General features: G+C 39.2%; 3 protein-coding genes across 7 annotated transcripts; 1 reads left to right on the top strand and 2 right to left on the bottom strand.

Moving 5' to 3' along the window:
* Positions 1–3,325: 3,325 nt before the first annotated feature.
* Positions 3,326–7,850, bottom strand: LOC119991108 (carbamoyl-phosphate synthase large chain, chloroplastic-like). The gene is made up of 4 exons (XM_038837317.1): positions 6,299–7,850; positions 5,483–6,175; positions 3,768–5,322; positions 3,326–3,614 (listed from the first exon to the last, which is right to left on the bottom strand). The coding sequence occupies exons 1-3, from the start codon at positions 7,628–7,630 to the stop codon at positions 3,772–3,774; spliced, it is 3,576 nt and encodes a 1,191-aa protein (XP_038693245.1). The 5' UTR covers positions 7,631–7,850; the 3' UTR covers positions 3,326–3,614; positions 3,768–3,771.
* Positions 7,851–8,696: 846 nt separating this feature from the next.
* LOC119991357 (phosphatidylinositol transfer protein 1-like) lies at positions 8,697–12,619 on the top strand. Its single transcript, XM_038837723.1, has 10 exons — positions 8,697–8,911; positions 9,281–9,311; positions 9,421–9,569; positions 9,830–9,921; positions 10,036–10,043; positions 10,137–10,208; positions 10,301–10,468; positions 10,786–10,881; positions 11,848–11,970; positions 12,129–12,619. The coding sequence occupies exons 1-10, from the start codon at positions 8,892–8,894 to the stop codon at positions 12,267–12,269; spliced, it is 900 nt and encodes a 299-aa protein (XP_038693651.1). The 5' UTR covers positions 8,697–8,891; the 3' UTR covers positions 12,270–12,619.
* Positions 12,620–12,649: 30 nt separating this feature from the next.
* On the bottom strand, positions 12,650–15,471 carry LOC119991356 (pentatricopeptide repeat-containing protein At2g27800, mitochondrial-like). 5 transcript variants are annotated; one of them, XM_038837722.1, is made up of 3 exons: positions 13,616–15,471; positions 13,480–13,521; positions 12,976–13,265 (listed from the first exon to the last, which is right to left on the bottom strand). In XM_038837722.1, the coding sequence occupies exons 1-2, from the start codon at positions 14,983–14,985 to the stop codon at positions 13,518–13,520; spliced, it is 1,374 nt and encodes a 457-aa protein (XP_038693650.1). In that variant the 5' UTR covers positions 14,986–15,471; the 3' UTR covers positions 12,976–13,265; positions 13,480–13,517. The 5 variants fall into 5 exon arrangements, 4 of the variants coding, with proteins under 4 accessions (XP_038693649.1, XP_038693650.1, XP_038693648.1 ...); XM_038837720.1 differs by lacking the exon at positions 13,480–13,521 and having other exon boundaries at positions 13,616–15,065; positions 15,146–15,471; XM_038837721.1 differs by lacking the exons at positions 12,976–13,265; positions 13,480–13,521 and adding an exon at positions 12,650–12,946.
* Positions 15,472–15,524: the final 53 nt, after the last annotated feature.

Here is a 15,524-nt window from a genome sequence, read left to right as displayed (position 1 = left end):
GAGAGAGTCATGAAGTACAACTTTACATATAACTTTTCTTTTTTATGGGTGCTATGGCATTTATGATTTATAACGATAGGTTGACTATACATAAATAAAGTAATACAAATCTTGAAGAGTTCATATTGATAAAACATAAATATATTTACAAAATGATAATTAAAATTTGCATTCTTCCCACTACATTAGTTCCCTAATACTTGCTAGAGTATTGAAGAAAATAAAGTAAATCAAGGAACTCAAAAGCGATCTGTTTGGAAATTAATTTTTCTTTTTTAGTTTCTTAACTTGATTTTGAGTTTAGATTTTGAAAATAAAAATGTGTTAAGAAATTCATTTGGTTTATGTTCTTTAATACAGTTTTCTGAGATCTAAGATCGACGAAGGCACTGGAGCTTGATCGGAGGCACTTGATCGCTGCATTGGAGTTGCGCTGCTTCAATGATGATAGATCAAGGTCCAAGATCGACAAAGGCACTCGAGTTGCTTCAGTGATGATAAACAAGTTCATCTTATTTGCAAAATTGCCATCAGTCCGTCTCCAAAGTTTTACAAAACATCATATGCTAATTTGATACCATCCAATTCATATATAAACCTTAACTACCTCGATCGAAAAATGTTGACAAAAGATTATTTTCGTTGAGAATCGAACTCAAGATATCCCGATGCTGGTTGGACTGCCCCATTTCCGGTTATCATATGAGAGGCACTACCTTAAATTTGAGACAATCCTGTCCTGTCCCGCAAGCCAGAGTGTCTTAATCAGGAAGAATTGGTCATAACTATGCATATCCCCCACTTAGAAGTTAGAAGTGCACTTAATTACATAATACGGCATCGGTGTTTTCAACACATCCAATCATGCATACTTACTAGATCACACGGTCAGGGTTGGTCTCTCTCTACGCATCGTCTGGTCTTTGTTGCACATACATACGTGTAACAAAGACCCACGACTAAAACAGACTAAAACATTCTTCAGACTTCACCAAGAACTTTCAAAATTACACACTCTAGTTGGAGTTATAAGGATGATGTGTATCACCTTAGTGATCAAGGTTCGAATTCCCCTTCCCGTTTCAAAAAAAAGAAGAAGAAATTTGAACGTGATACACATCATTCTTATCATTTCAACTACTGGTTCAGGTTTCAAAATTAATTGTTCTAGATGGATCTATATATAAAACTCTAATTCTGCACACCTAATGAATGTAAATGGACTCAGATCGACAATATTGACCAAACCCAAATCAATAAAAGCAAGTTCAATTGCAGAGTTCAAAGGGAATACATACCAAGTCTTACTTACATGGTGTGTGTGTATATATATATATATATATCAGGAATTCTCCTATGTGGACCAAAAAGTGTGGACCAAGTTTGTGGACCAAAATCCAATGGTTGTAATCAATCACAACATAAGTGGGGGCCACACATTTATTATGGGGCCCACCACATCTATGGTTGAAAAACAAGTCCACAAACTTGGTCCACACTTTTGGTCCACATAGGAGAATTTCTGTATATATATATATATATATATATATAACAAGTGATTGCAAGCTATATAAGTGGTGACCTTCGTTGATTTCGGCTTCAATTCCATCAACATTTTTCCACCATTAATTTTAGGTCCACACTGTTTTAATGGAGGTCTTAATTTGCTCCAACCAGTTTCCCACTTGGACTTGCTATAGCGGTACAGAGAGATATAATCCTGTCTACAGCTAGATACACACACAACTCCTCAAGGTCCTTCCTTTTCTTTTTCAATGAATGAGAAAAATCCATATCAGCGGGGACACGTTTTTATAATTACACCAGTGGAATTTTGAACGCAACTATCATATATATCATATGTGAATAAGAATACACAGAACAGTGGACAGAGATTGTGAAATCTACGAATTCTGGCATGTGGGTGGGTTTGTGATTGGTTGGGTTCCATGAGGTTCTCAGTGGTGGAAACTGAGGGTATATTGGGCATTACATGAATTGACACTAGAATTGTTAAAAAAGACTAAGAATCTTACATCGATCTGGCATAACTCAGTCAAATGGTTTATAAGCAAAACTGAGCTCATCTCACATTGAAGACGCATTTTTTGGGTTTAAATATCAATGGAGACGGCCAATGAATAACAAATTTGTACGAGTCTATAGCCCATAATGGACAATATCTCAATGTGTTTGGGTTGAGAATTTCAACACGATATCGGAGCAAAGTCTCAATCCAGTTGGATGGGCCTCTACCTGTTCATTTTTGGGTATGACAGAACCCAATCCACAAATGCAGGAGAATGTCAAGACTAAAAATCCTACATCGATCTGACATAACTCAACCACGTGGTTTATAAACAAAGTTCAACTCCTCTCATATTGAAGACACATTTTTTGGGTCTAAATACCAATGGTGATGGCTCATGAAAAACAATTCCGTACGGACCCATGACATAGAACGGATAGTATCTTCAATGTATTTGAGTTGAGAATTTTAATGACAATTAATTATAAGAAGACAAATATGGTCCAAGATTCCTTAATGTTTCACATGCATTTCTAGAAACTCAACATGAATGAGAAGAAAATAGGGTACTAGGGTAGGATGTCCAACATTATTTTATTTCTAAATTATTAATGCAGATTCTGATCCCTTAAGTTACGTAACTACAAAACTTTGGGCTAATCACTCACTAAAGTTCAATCCTCGCCGTAGCCATGCAATAATTTTGTAGCAGCAAAATCAATGACTAGGTCGTGGTTTGGTATCTAGAAGTTTGGATTCGCTAGTTGAGTTAGGTTCGACTTGACAAATTTATAAATATTAACATAAGATGCCTCTTAAGTAAAGTCTTAATCAGTGAGAAAAAGTCTACTTTGAAGTGCCTTCTTTTCTAAAAGACATCAAGGAATGTCCAACATTTTCCATACACATGGAAGATTAGTCGTATAAAAGACTAGTAGGATATGAGATTAGTGCTACTGGTGGAATTGTAGAAATCAACAAGCGAGTCATTTGTTGAACGGCAATCACATTACATGTAAGAGATCACCCACTCATTAGGACGTGAGTTCAAATCCTACCCTTCCCCAAACCCCTTTTTCAAAAAAAAAAAAAGAATTGTAGAAATCAGACATACCAGTCACCTACATAGATTACTAAAGCCTGGCATGCAGATCAACCCAACACTAACAGGGCCTTGGATGGGTACCAGCTGGACGCAACATGGTTAAAAGCCCAAGTCGTATTAATACCAGGCCTAAACAATCATTCACAGAAAAGAAAAGGAACAGAAAGAGCCCAGGATTCCTGCAATTTAGATGAATTCCGCAGTATCCATGTATGGATCCATCCACCAAAAGATTCCAGCAGTAAATACTTGCTCCATAACACCAAAACCCATGTTTACAATCTTACAAGATACCAACACAACAAGCAATTGAATACAGACTGCCTAGTGCCTACTATGAGATCCTGGCAGCGGCAAAAACATAGGTGAAGATGACAGTGTAGATAGAACACACTACAAGAGATAAGCTGACAAACTAATTTTTCATATACTAGCACATCCTTGTATCACTTGAGCAGCAAAATTAGCGACTAATTAGCCCTACATAAATCAAAAGAAGATGAGAGGATAAATTTTTTTATGAAAACAATTCAACTTGATAGAAATTCTGTCCAAAACAGTAACACTAGGGACACACTAGGGAAGCATCAACTAAAAGGAAAACAAGAGCAAGAGCTATAAAGGGATGCCTACTTGATCATAGGGAGGAAGAAGCTGACTGCAAGCTTTTACTACTCTCCTTATTGTCGTCAACATTAAAGAAGTCCTGGAGTGCAATCATCTTCACAGTGCTGGATTTCAAGCTCGTTATTGCCTCCGCACTTGCCAAGGCTCCCTCAACTGTTGTAATTACAGGAATCTTGTACGCTAGACCCATTCTTCTTAGCTTCACACCATCTATTTCATCAAGTGTATCGCCAGAGCTCGTGATCACCATCAACTGGATCTGCCCATTGGCAATCATATCACCAGCATGTGGTCGGCCCTCGTGCATCTTCAGAACTCTCTCAACAGGGATATCTTTTAATTCAAGAAAGTGAGCTGTTCCAGAAGTTGAAACAATCCTAAATCCAAGTCCCAGGAAAGCCTTGGCAATCCTTTCAGCATGGGGTTTCGTCAAATCATTCAAACTAATGAAAACGGTGCCGGAAAGTGGTAGCATTTGCCCAGCAGAAATTTGGGCCTTTGCAAATGCAACAGCAAACCTGAAATCAATGCCCATCACCTCACCAGTGCTACGCATCTCCGGTCCTAACATCACATCGCAGCCTGGGAACTTCTCGAATGGAAGAACGGCTTCCTTGACTGATACATGTCTTGGGATCACCTCTGTCACAAAATCTATCTCCTCAAGTGACTTGCCAGACATGAGGAGGGCAGCATACTTAGCCAATGGATGCCCAATTGCCTTGGACACGAATGGGACAGTACGGGAAGCTCTAGGATTTGCCTCAAGCAAGAAAACATCCTGAGACGGTGTGATAGCAAACTGGCAGTTCATAAGTCCACAGACATTTATCCTCTTGGCCAATTTTGTTGCCCATGACCTAATTGTGTCTAAGCAAGAAGGTGGAACAGTTCTGGTGGGGATTATGCAAGCTGAGTCGCCAGAATGGATCCCAGCCTGCTCAATATGCTCCATTATACCACCAATCACCACATTTCCATGCGAGTCAGCAAGTGCATCCACGTCAATTTCGATAGCATCAGATAAATACTTGTCAATCAAAACTGGACGTTCTGGATCCACCTCAACAGCATTTTGAAGGTAAGTCACAAGCTTGCTGTCAGTGTATACAATTTCCATTGCCCGCCCACCCAACACATAAGAAGGCCGAACCACAACTGGATAACCAATGTCCTTTGCGATGGCAAGTGCAGCCACTTCACTTTTGGCAATCCCTCCCTTTGGCTGTTCAATTTTCAACTCGTTAAGGATAGCATTAAACCGCTCCCTATCTTCAGCTGCATCTATCGAATCTGGCGATGTGCCCCAAATCCGTACATGCCCAGCGCCACTGGCAGATAGAGGCCTGTGCTCATCTAGGTAATGCTGGACAGGAAGAGCAAGTTTCAAAGGTGTTTGACCTCCAAACTGAACAATGATGCCATCCGGTCGTTCCAAATCGATTACATTCAGAACATCTTCAACTGTTAAAGGCTCAAAGTAAAGACGATTGCTGGTGTCGTAATCTGTGGAGACTGTTTCAGGATTTGAATTCATCATAATAGTCTCATATCCAGCACTCTGCATGGTAAGGAAGAAAATCAGAAACAGTTCTAAAAAATGGTATAACTATATCATCTCCATATGTATGAGCAGGTTGGTAAACATGACATAATAAATGTGCGAAAATGTTCTAAAGAGATGACACTGATTGAATTGTTGCGAGAAAGAAAACACCAACCTGAAGGGAAAAAGATGCATGGCAACAACAATAATCAAACTCAATGCCCTGCCCAATACGATTTGGTCCTCCACCTAAAATCAAAACCTTCTTCCTTCCAGTTGGAGCTGACTCACACTCAAAATCATAGGAAGAGTACATATAAGGAGTGTTTGCCTCAAACTCGGCAGCGCATGTGTCCACACGCTTATATGCTGGAGTAACTCCAAGTGAAATCCTCTTTGACCGGACTTCTCTCTCTCTTGATTTAGTCGCAAAAGCTATCTGCTTATCACTGAATCCTCTTCTTTTAATCTCATGAAAGTCGTCCTTCGACAAGTTGGACAAACTCTGACTTAGAAGATATTGTTCAACATCTACAAGCTCTCTAAGCTGAGTTAAGAACCACCTGTCAATATAACTCAACTCATGAATGTCATCCACATTCATTCCCTTCTTCATTGCAGCATATATGGCATGGATGCGGTCAGGGTTTGGTACTCGAAGACTGTACTTCATCTTTTCCAAGTCCCATTCAAGCGCCTTGACTTGTGCACAACCCCATCCAGAGTAGCCACATTCCAATGATCGAACTGCTTTCTGAAACGATTCTTGAAATGTTCGACCTACTGCCATGCTTTCCCCAACAGATTTCATCTGTGTTGTCAATATTGGTTCTGAACCAGGAAATTTCTCAAATGCAAATCGAGGAATCTGCACATAAATGAAATAACAATGAACAACAACAATAACAAAAGAAGACATGTAAAATAATCACAAAAGATAAGCAGCATCAGCAATCTACAGAACGCTCAAAACAGGGTGTATAGCATTTGCCTTAGTGACCACATAATCAATCGATGGCTCAAAACTAGCTGGCGTTTTCTTTGTAATGTCGTTTGGAATCTGGTCCAAAGTGTACCCAACTGACAACTTAGCAGCCATTTTTGCTATAGGGAACCCAGTAGCCTTGGATGCCAAAGCAGATGATCTCGAGACCCTTGGATTCATTTCAATAACCATCACTTCACCATCCACTGGGTTCACTGCAAATTGCACATTTGAACCCCCGCACTCCACACCAATCTCCCTTATTATTGCAATTGAATAATCCCTCAACCTCTGGTACTCCTTATCTGTCAAAGTTTGCGCTGGAGCCACTGTTATCGAATCCCCAGTATGGACTCCCATAGGATCGAAATTCTCAATAGAACATATAATTACCACATTGTCTGCCAAGTCTCGCATAACTTCCAATTCAAATTCCTTCCATCCAAGAAGAGATTTCTCCACCAAAACTTGTTTAGTCAAACTAGCAGCTAGCCCCGCCTTACATATCGTCTCAAACTCCTCTTTGTTATAAGCAATTCCGCCCCCAGTACCTCCCAGAGTAAAGGCAGGTCTAATAATCAGAGGAAATTCCCCAATTTCATTAGCAATTTCAATGCACTCCTCCAGAGTGTTTCCAATCCCAGAGGGAGGTGTTTTGATGCCAATACTCTTCATCGCCTGCTTGAACAGGTCACGATCCTCAGCCTTCTTAATCGCGTCCAGCTTGGCTCCTATCAGTTCAACGCCATACTTCTCCAGTGCGCCGCTATCAGCCAAGGCCACCGCAAGGTTCAGCGCGGTCTGGCCTCCCATGGTGGGTAGTAGGGCGTCGGGACGCTCCTGTTCGAGCACTTGCTCCACCAACTCCGGAGTCATGGGCGCAATGTAAGTCCTATCGGCCAAATCCGGGTCGGTCATGATAGTGGCAGGATTCGAATTAATCAAAATAACTTCGTAGCCCTCCTCTTTGAGAGCCTTGCATGCCTGAGTGCCAGAGTAATCAAACTCGCAAGCTTGTCCAATCACGATGGGACCAGCACCAAGGATCAGAATCTTCTTCAAATCGGTTCGCTTGCCTCTTCCCGGCGGCGCCTCCGCTGTTAACTCTGCGTACGTTGTCTTTTCTTCGCAGCGGACCTGGCAGACTCGACCAAGCTCCTTTGAAGCAACCCGCGGCGGCCATATCTGGAGGTTGAGAGGATAGAAGTTTCGGTTGCATTTCTTCTTAGAAGAGTAGAAGAAAACGCGAGATTTCGAACAAACTGATCTACTTGACCCTGATCTATGAAGAAATATTGAAGAGGAAGAGAAGTTTCTACAATGATTTAAGCTCATCATCAAGTGACCAACAGAGTGAGAATTAGAAATGTCACCCGCTCGGAGAGAGCTTGCTATGGGGTTAGGGTTTTACAGGAGGAGAGGATACTTTCTTGTTTGATTGAGGATGTTCCCTTCAGTTGGCTCGCAGATTTTTTGGCTGATCGTTCATAAGGCAGAAGAACCAAGTTAGGGTTTTGGCCTATTTGGCACTGTCAGATCAGGCCACACACTGGTACGGTAACGGGTCTGTCGGGACTCGGGATTGATCCGATAAGTTAGTCCGACCCAGCAATACTAGGGTTTTGGCCTACTATGAGGCTGCGCTTATTTTTTTTAGAGAGGGCAAGTAATGGGCCCAAAACTTCATTAATTGGGCCGTTACTCTGATCTGGGCCTAATGGGGAATTCTAGATTTCCAGTTAATTAATGTCCTAGTGGCCATGCTGTCATTGTTGGGCCCATAACTCTGTCGGCCCCTAAAAGGCTTAAATCTGCATCCCGATTTGCCGGCGTGGACCGGAAAACCACGTCGTTTAGAAGAGATCCGAAAGTCAAAAGGAAGACCTGGTTTTTCGTCTTTTTTTTATTGGTATGGGAAGGAATACCTGGTTGACATTGGATCATGCTTCACGTAAATGTAATTGGGCTTATAAAAATGACATGTACAACAGTTTGGTCCTGAAAATCTAACAAATTTATTCCATTAATTTAATAAATGAACTATTTTTATTTTCATTTTTTTTATCTCAAAATTCATTATCCAAAATTTATTATTTTATTATAGATTCTATTGGTTTTTAAAAAACAATCTAAAATTCATTATTTTGATTATGAATTCATTTGTTTTTGAAATGTCATAAAAAAAAATGAAATTAAAAAATTTCATTGTAAAAAATAATGGAATTAAGATTTATCTGATAACTTTAATATATTGTTAGAAAAATTTTATGCATTGAATACATAACTTTTTTAAAAATCTAAGATATTATATTTTAATAGTTAAAACATATTAAAATTTCATTTAATAGATTTATACTATGAGTATATGGGGTACCTAACATTCCTCTTCGGCTTAACCGACCACCGCCCTTTATGACAAACGATGAAACGCGCTTGACGGCACGCGTTTTGCAGGCAGCCCATTGTGTTCTTCTTCCCTATTCCTATAGTCCTATTTCTCTCTCTCCCCATCTTTAGCTCTCGATTGTTTCTCCTATTTTTGGACAAACATCATTATCAGCCTCTAAATTTCGCTATTTCACGGTTTAGATTGCCAGGCATGGTTCAAATAAAGGAATTGTATCCTTTTTTGTTCTCATATTTTCTTTTAATTTCAAGTTTTCAACCATCAGGTGCTTTAGCAGGTTTTCGAATTTGGGTACGTATGGGTATCTTGTTTGGTTGCCTGGAAAACGAGGCAGAAAAGGTGGAAGAAAGTATGAAATAATTGTGCGCTAGATGCTGAAACATTCGGAAATAAATTTGCCTAGTTTATGCATGTTTTAACTGTTGTTGAAGCCGAATAGATGATAATTCTTATAGGGTAATGAATCTTGAAGTATATTTTGTTTATAGAATTATAGCGCTTTTCCTGTGAACAAAATTTCCATTTTTGGGGCATTTCCTTAACCAATGAATTTGCGTTTTGTCTGCGACTTTTTTCTGAAGCCGAATTGTGATGCCCATGTCGTTGGAAGAGGTAAAAGAGACCAGATGAGACCTTTCTGTATCTGGTGAATCAAAATGTAGTAATCTACTAAATGTAGAGTATTGGCTTAGCTTGCTCAACTACAAATTTTTTATTGCAGTATCAAATAGCTCAGATGTACATGGTGACAAAGATGCAGCAACAGAGTACAACTAGTAGTGAGGGTGTTGAAGTTTTGCAGAACAGACCCTTTGAAGATGATGTATTTGGAAAGGGTCAATACACTTCTAAAATTTATCGTTTGCAAAGGTAATTTTTTGTACTCTCATTTTCTGTAGTTGATAGAGGAGTCAAGTAGATATTAGCGTGTCAAATGATGATTTGAGTTACCTATGACCATGGATTGCTTTGATTGTTGTTTAACTAATTATTCCCAGTGCCTTGGAAAGAGTGGGGGATGAATGTTTATCAAGTCTTTGTAGTATTTTCATTTCATAAATTTCAGTAATGTAATTTTGTAACACTAATACAGATTATGGCATTGCATGTTCTTTTACATCTTTGTGCAGCAAAGCACCGGCTTGGCTGACAACGTTTGCACCAGCCGATGCACTTGTCATGCAAGAGGAAGCATGGAATGCTTACCCAAGATGCAAAACAGGTTTCCCAAGTCATTTTCTGTTTCTTGCGTATTTTATCCCAGAACTTAAGCTTGTTTATTTTGTATTAATATGTTTTTTGGTTTCTCTGTGGGAATGGATTTTGCACTACCCAGTAATTAAGGTAACCACTTACGTGTCTTTTAAATACCCCTGCTATCGCTCTATTGGATGTGTATGAGGTCAGTTTGCTCAAGGTTTTTTTTTGTCTCTGCAGTGCCCTTATTTTACCAGGTTTAGTCTAACTATTGATACAATTCATCTGGCGGACAGTGGGCAGTCAGAGAATGTAAGCGTCTTCTGAAGTCTCTGTTATGTGAAAGTCATATATTTCCTTCTTCTTCTTGTTGTTGGCTTCTCATCTCTGGACCTGATAACCAGGTGCATGGTTTAAGCAAGGAACAATTAGCAGCTCGACAGGTAGAAAATATTGATATAGCTTCTACTGCAAAAAATTATTGGAGTTACGCAATTGAAAGTAGCAATGTTGACTTCTCCAAATTTAAATCAGCAAGAACTGGTCGAGGTCCGCTTCTCGAGGGATGGCAGGTTAGTTTATTTGTGTCAGTCTTTGGTTATGTTTTAAATCATATGGATGCTACTATTGAAGGAATTGAGTTTGAACTCCTGTTATTTGTTATAGTTATTCTTTCTTAATCAGGGCATCATATCTTTTTTATATTCTTGACCCTTAATATCAGAAACTAAAATCTTGGCAGCGTGGAGCTATTAGGTTTTAGCTATCAAATTTATGTGGCTTTCATATCTTGAAAAGCTAATTTACTTGCTATCTGTCACCTTGTCTCTTAGCTGCTGATGCAAATCTAGTCATGGATGATTGACTCGATTTCATTTGGCATTTGCAGGAAAGATGTGGTCCAGTAATGACAGCATATAAATTGGTGACAATAGATGCACCATACTGGGGCTTTGGTTATCGTCTTGAACAAGCTTTACTGGAGGTAAAATAAGAACATAGACAACTTTAATACTTCTTCTACTTTATGAATGCCTACTCCAAATTTTTTTTGCCCTCTCGACTTATTTCATGATTTGAAGAGATGAGTGATATGGTGTCATTAATGGCATATTTTGAAGCAGAGCAATTTTCTTGGTTGGGTCACAATTTTTTGGACAAGATTTTTGTGTAATCTTTCGATTTGGTGCTGTATCAATAAGGTGATTCTTTTCCTGTGTAGTTTGGAGGACAAAATTTATTGAAAGAGAAGGCATCTATAAACATGGCTTGGCTTGGCCTTTTTCCTATAGATGCCAGCTCTTGTCCTTCATGAATTATTGTCACAATATTTTGTTTGCTTAAGTGGTGGGGCATTATGTGAACAGAGACGAAATTATAAGATGAAGCCTATAGATTACTCTTTGAGTTTTCTCTTGAGTCACCATAGAAGTTATTTTATACATGTTTACTCCCACTTCATACTTCTTTGGAGGAGGTGATGTGTGGTTCTTCAACTTAAGAAAATGAAACAAAATTTTGCGAAGAGGTTTTATGGCAGAAGAGAAAAGGAAATAACATCACAGTCTCAGGGATGTAGGAAGGATTCCAAGGGAGATGTAACATGAAAATCGTAAAATTTATTTAGAAGTTGGTAAAAGAAGATTATAGTGATTGACAAGAGGAACAAAGGCCGGGATGAATATAGAAATCGGGTTTCTTTCAGAGTTTTACTTTGAATGCTACTGGAAATGGAAATAGATGTGTGGCATTAGGCTTTCTCTAAGTAGTCACTTGTCCAGCACAGGAAACGCGAATTTTAATCTGGAGAAAGATCGTAGGTTATATTTGCATGTCACTTGTGTTGTTTGCATGCCCTTGCTTTGTGTGGTGGATTGTTTATTTGCAATTGTTGACTTCTATATAAACTGAATTAAATTAAGTTGTTCTCTTCTACTGATGGTTTTGTTAGGGTGAAAAGGCACTTTTCCTAGAAAGTCACCGAAATTGTTTCAGTTGGATCGATGAATGGTTTGGCATGACAATGCAACAAATACGTGAAATTGAACTCCAAAGTGATTCTTCATTTAACGATGTAAGCCTTTTTCAAACATTTGGACTTCTGTCTTTGAGAGCATTGGCATGGGGCTTTTTTGTTGAATCTCTGGATATTTGATTAGTCTTTCCAATACTTCATGATAAAATTGTGGATTAATCAGTCTTCTGTGACTAATATTCTCTTGTTGAATGCAGAAAGTAGTTGGCAAGCTGACTTTGATGGCAAAACCAAATTCTTGTGACCAGAGATTTTCCATGGACAGTGCTAAAACACACAGCAAGATGTCTCCGCTTGATTCTGAGAAGCATGAACTGGTAGTTGATACAGAAGCATGAAATACATTCCCCCTCAGATATACGTGTGTTGCTTAGCGCACGCAACCAGGATACAGTAGAACCCCCTCCCCCACATTGGCTTCCATTGTTGGAACCCTTGTTGCTAGAGTGCTTATAGGGTTTTGATTCTTTTTTAACCGCCCCTGTATTTTGTATATTAGATTCACTAGTAATCTTGTCTTGTAGATTTGGTTCAACAACCGCATCCTCCAATATACTTGCTCTAGTGCTTATGGCTGGATGGCTTGGATGGCTGGAAAGATGACTGATTCATGGTGTCATTCCTACGCACCCTCAGCTTCAATTTCAAATAAGTCTCAGATTGTCGAATAAATGTGATATTTCATGAAGTGTGCATATCAGAAACGAGACCAGTATCTCTAGCACTTGATCAAGCTTTTATCATATCACAAATTTTAGGACATAGCCTCCTGAATCTGGCAACAAATTTCTAAGAAACCATGTGGAGATGCCTTTTCAAGTGAAAAAGGAGAACAACATGCTCCAAAGAAGATAAAAAGCTTTTAGTTTTGCCTCCCTGTTATACTGCTCTCTGCACCCCCTTGGTGCTAAATAAAACCTTTTTTCCAATAAAAAAGGATAATTCTGATCCTTTTAATAGCTCAAACTAAAATTCGTACCCCTCTGGTTTAAGGTATGCAGGGCCTCACCTTAACCTGTCATAAACATGAAACCAAAGTCATAATAGTCTTGCAGCAGCCAAGCGTAAAAGATCTTAAACAAGTTATTCTCAGGACTATGTTGAATTACTGTAATGTTTCATATACATGACAAAATATTATACAACCAAGTTATGAATAAAGAGCAAGGCATATAAATGCATTACAATGGAATATGCAACTTAACATATTACATTGTAATGGCAGAACACCATGCAGCTTTAGCCCTCTCCATCTCATTGAAAGAGTTCTTCCACAGTTCAAACTATGGAATATTTCATCAACTTAGGAGTTAGATCCTAGATTCTTGCATGAACTGCAACGATGGAGCAAAATATTCAATTCAAACATATGTTCGACTTTCTTCGTCCCCCTGGAATTGCTTTAACAATGGTTCCATATGGTAGAAAAGAGAGAACATTGTACAAGATGGAAGTAAAAATCTTATGATATCTCCCTATCCTGCAATTTTTCATCTTATACTAGTTATAAACATTGCTTTCAACAATAACTGAGGGAAAGATGAGCACCAGCTGCCAACTGCATACAATTCTTCTAAATATGGGCATCAGCTTTGAATGCACATGAATAGACAGACTCCAGCATAAGATAAAGAGCAAGTAAACTTCACCAAATCCAGAAAGACAGAACACCAACGCTCAATACCTGAAGTGATTCCTGCCATTTGAAATTCCAAAATCATCTTCGAGAACATATTGCAGCTTCCGGTAAGTATGCCCATCCACAACGTCTTTCTCTTGCAACTCCTTTAAAAATCTCACTGCTTCTTGAGCTCTTCCACTTCGGCAGATCTCATCAAGAATTGTCTTGTATGTGATGAAATCGGCTGATTTGCGTTTCCCAATCATCTCCCACAGGAAATTGATTGCCTCATCGACCTCCCCATTAAGAGCTAAAGCATTCACAAGTGAGTTGTACGATTTGCTGCTTGGGACAAAACCATTTCTCTTCATTTCATCACACAATGCCGTTGCATTATCCGTTCTCTCTTGTGCGCATAACCCATGGATCAGATAATCATAGGAATATGAGTTAGGTGGGCAACTATAAACTGTACCCATCTGATGGAATATTCTCAGAGCATCATTAAGATGAAGCGAAAGAACATATCCTTTTATCATAGCATTTAACGAGAATATATCAGGTTCAATCCCATCATTAACCATTTGCTTGAACAGGGATCTAATAGTCTCCATATATACATGATTGATAAGAGAATTGCTCCCTCTACTCAATAATGCCGTGAAGAGAATATTATACGTTCTAACCGAAGGCCTGCAATCCAATTTTCTATTATTCTTCATGTATTTAAATATATTCACAGCTCTAGTCAACTTCCTAGCCTCAGTAAAAAAATATATTATGTTGTTGAAAAGAGCCTCATTGCCAACGGAAGGAACCGCAAGCACTTGGTTAACAATATCATCCATTTCTTTGTACATTTTAGCTGTACCAAGCTTCCTGATCGTGATGTGATAAGTAGAGACATCATGCCTAAATCTAGGCTGCTGCGACGCCCAATTGAACAACTCCAAACACACCACAGGATCTCCCTGCAGGTTTATGACACTCAAAAGTTCTTCATTAGTGAATCTTGGCTGCAGCTGAGAAACTGCTCCCTGAAATTGAGCTTCGTCAAGGACAGGTTTGCTGTTAGACTTTGATTTTCCTTGGTACCCCCTCCTCAGCTGCCTTGATGGGGCTTTAGTTGAGTACAATGAAAAGAAGGGAATCAACCCATACCGGTGTAAACATGCATTTGGAGGAATCTTGAAACTCGGGTCAAATTGGGTTCCATTAAAATGAATTGAAGCCCCCAATTTGTTGTTTATCAGTTTCAAATCACAAGGGACAACAGAATATCGGGCCAACAAGTTCGATGCACCATGTTCATACGAAGAAAAGCTTCTAAAATGCCAATAACTCCGGTTCAATGGAGGTCTAAAGCACCAATTACTGATAAAATATTTGTTTGAGTAACTATTACTCAAACAATTTTTCCGAGCAGCAATCATGTCATCAAAAGCCAAGAACCATAAACGGTCTGTGACTGCACAAACTCAACTTAATCTATATGCAAGTAATAACTTCGAATCTGACAAAAAGAAAACACTGCTTGTATAGCTCGAATAGCTGAATCTCAGAAAAGGAAAAGATAGCGACTGAAGAGCTAACCTCGGCGCTGCTGTCGCGCAGATTTTCCTTAGTGAATTTGAGAATCCATGAACTGAATCTCGAGGAGTGAGGTAAGCGAAGGAAGAGAGTCTTCTTTGCACAGGCCTAATTCCATTAACTTTTCAGAAAGATTTTCATAAAATCCCATCTAGAGCCCATATTTTAGGAATGGACGCCCGACGCGCATCACAATGGACGCCGGACGCGAGCAAATGTACAGAAACCGCCCGGACGTTGTTCTGGTTAATAAGCCGAATTTGATAACCGACGATGGTGGTTATGGTTTGCTTTGATGTAGCTTCTGCGATTCCTCTGTGGGCTTCTAGGTCTTCCGTTGTTGTCTTGTTGAAGTCGACGCCTCGACGGTCACAAGATGGGC

Source organism: Tripterygium wilfordii, chromosome 22, assembly GCF_013401445.1.
Source record: "Tripterygium wilfordii isolate XIE 37 chromosome 22, ASM1340144v1, whole genome shotgun sequence".
NCBI lineage: Eukaryota > Viridiplantae > Streptophyta > Magnoliopsida > Celastrales > Celastraceae > Tripterygium > Tripterygium wilfordii.
Note: the sequence above shows the minus strand (reverse complement) of the source record. Positions and strands in the feature narration are given on the sequence as shown.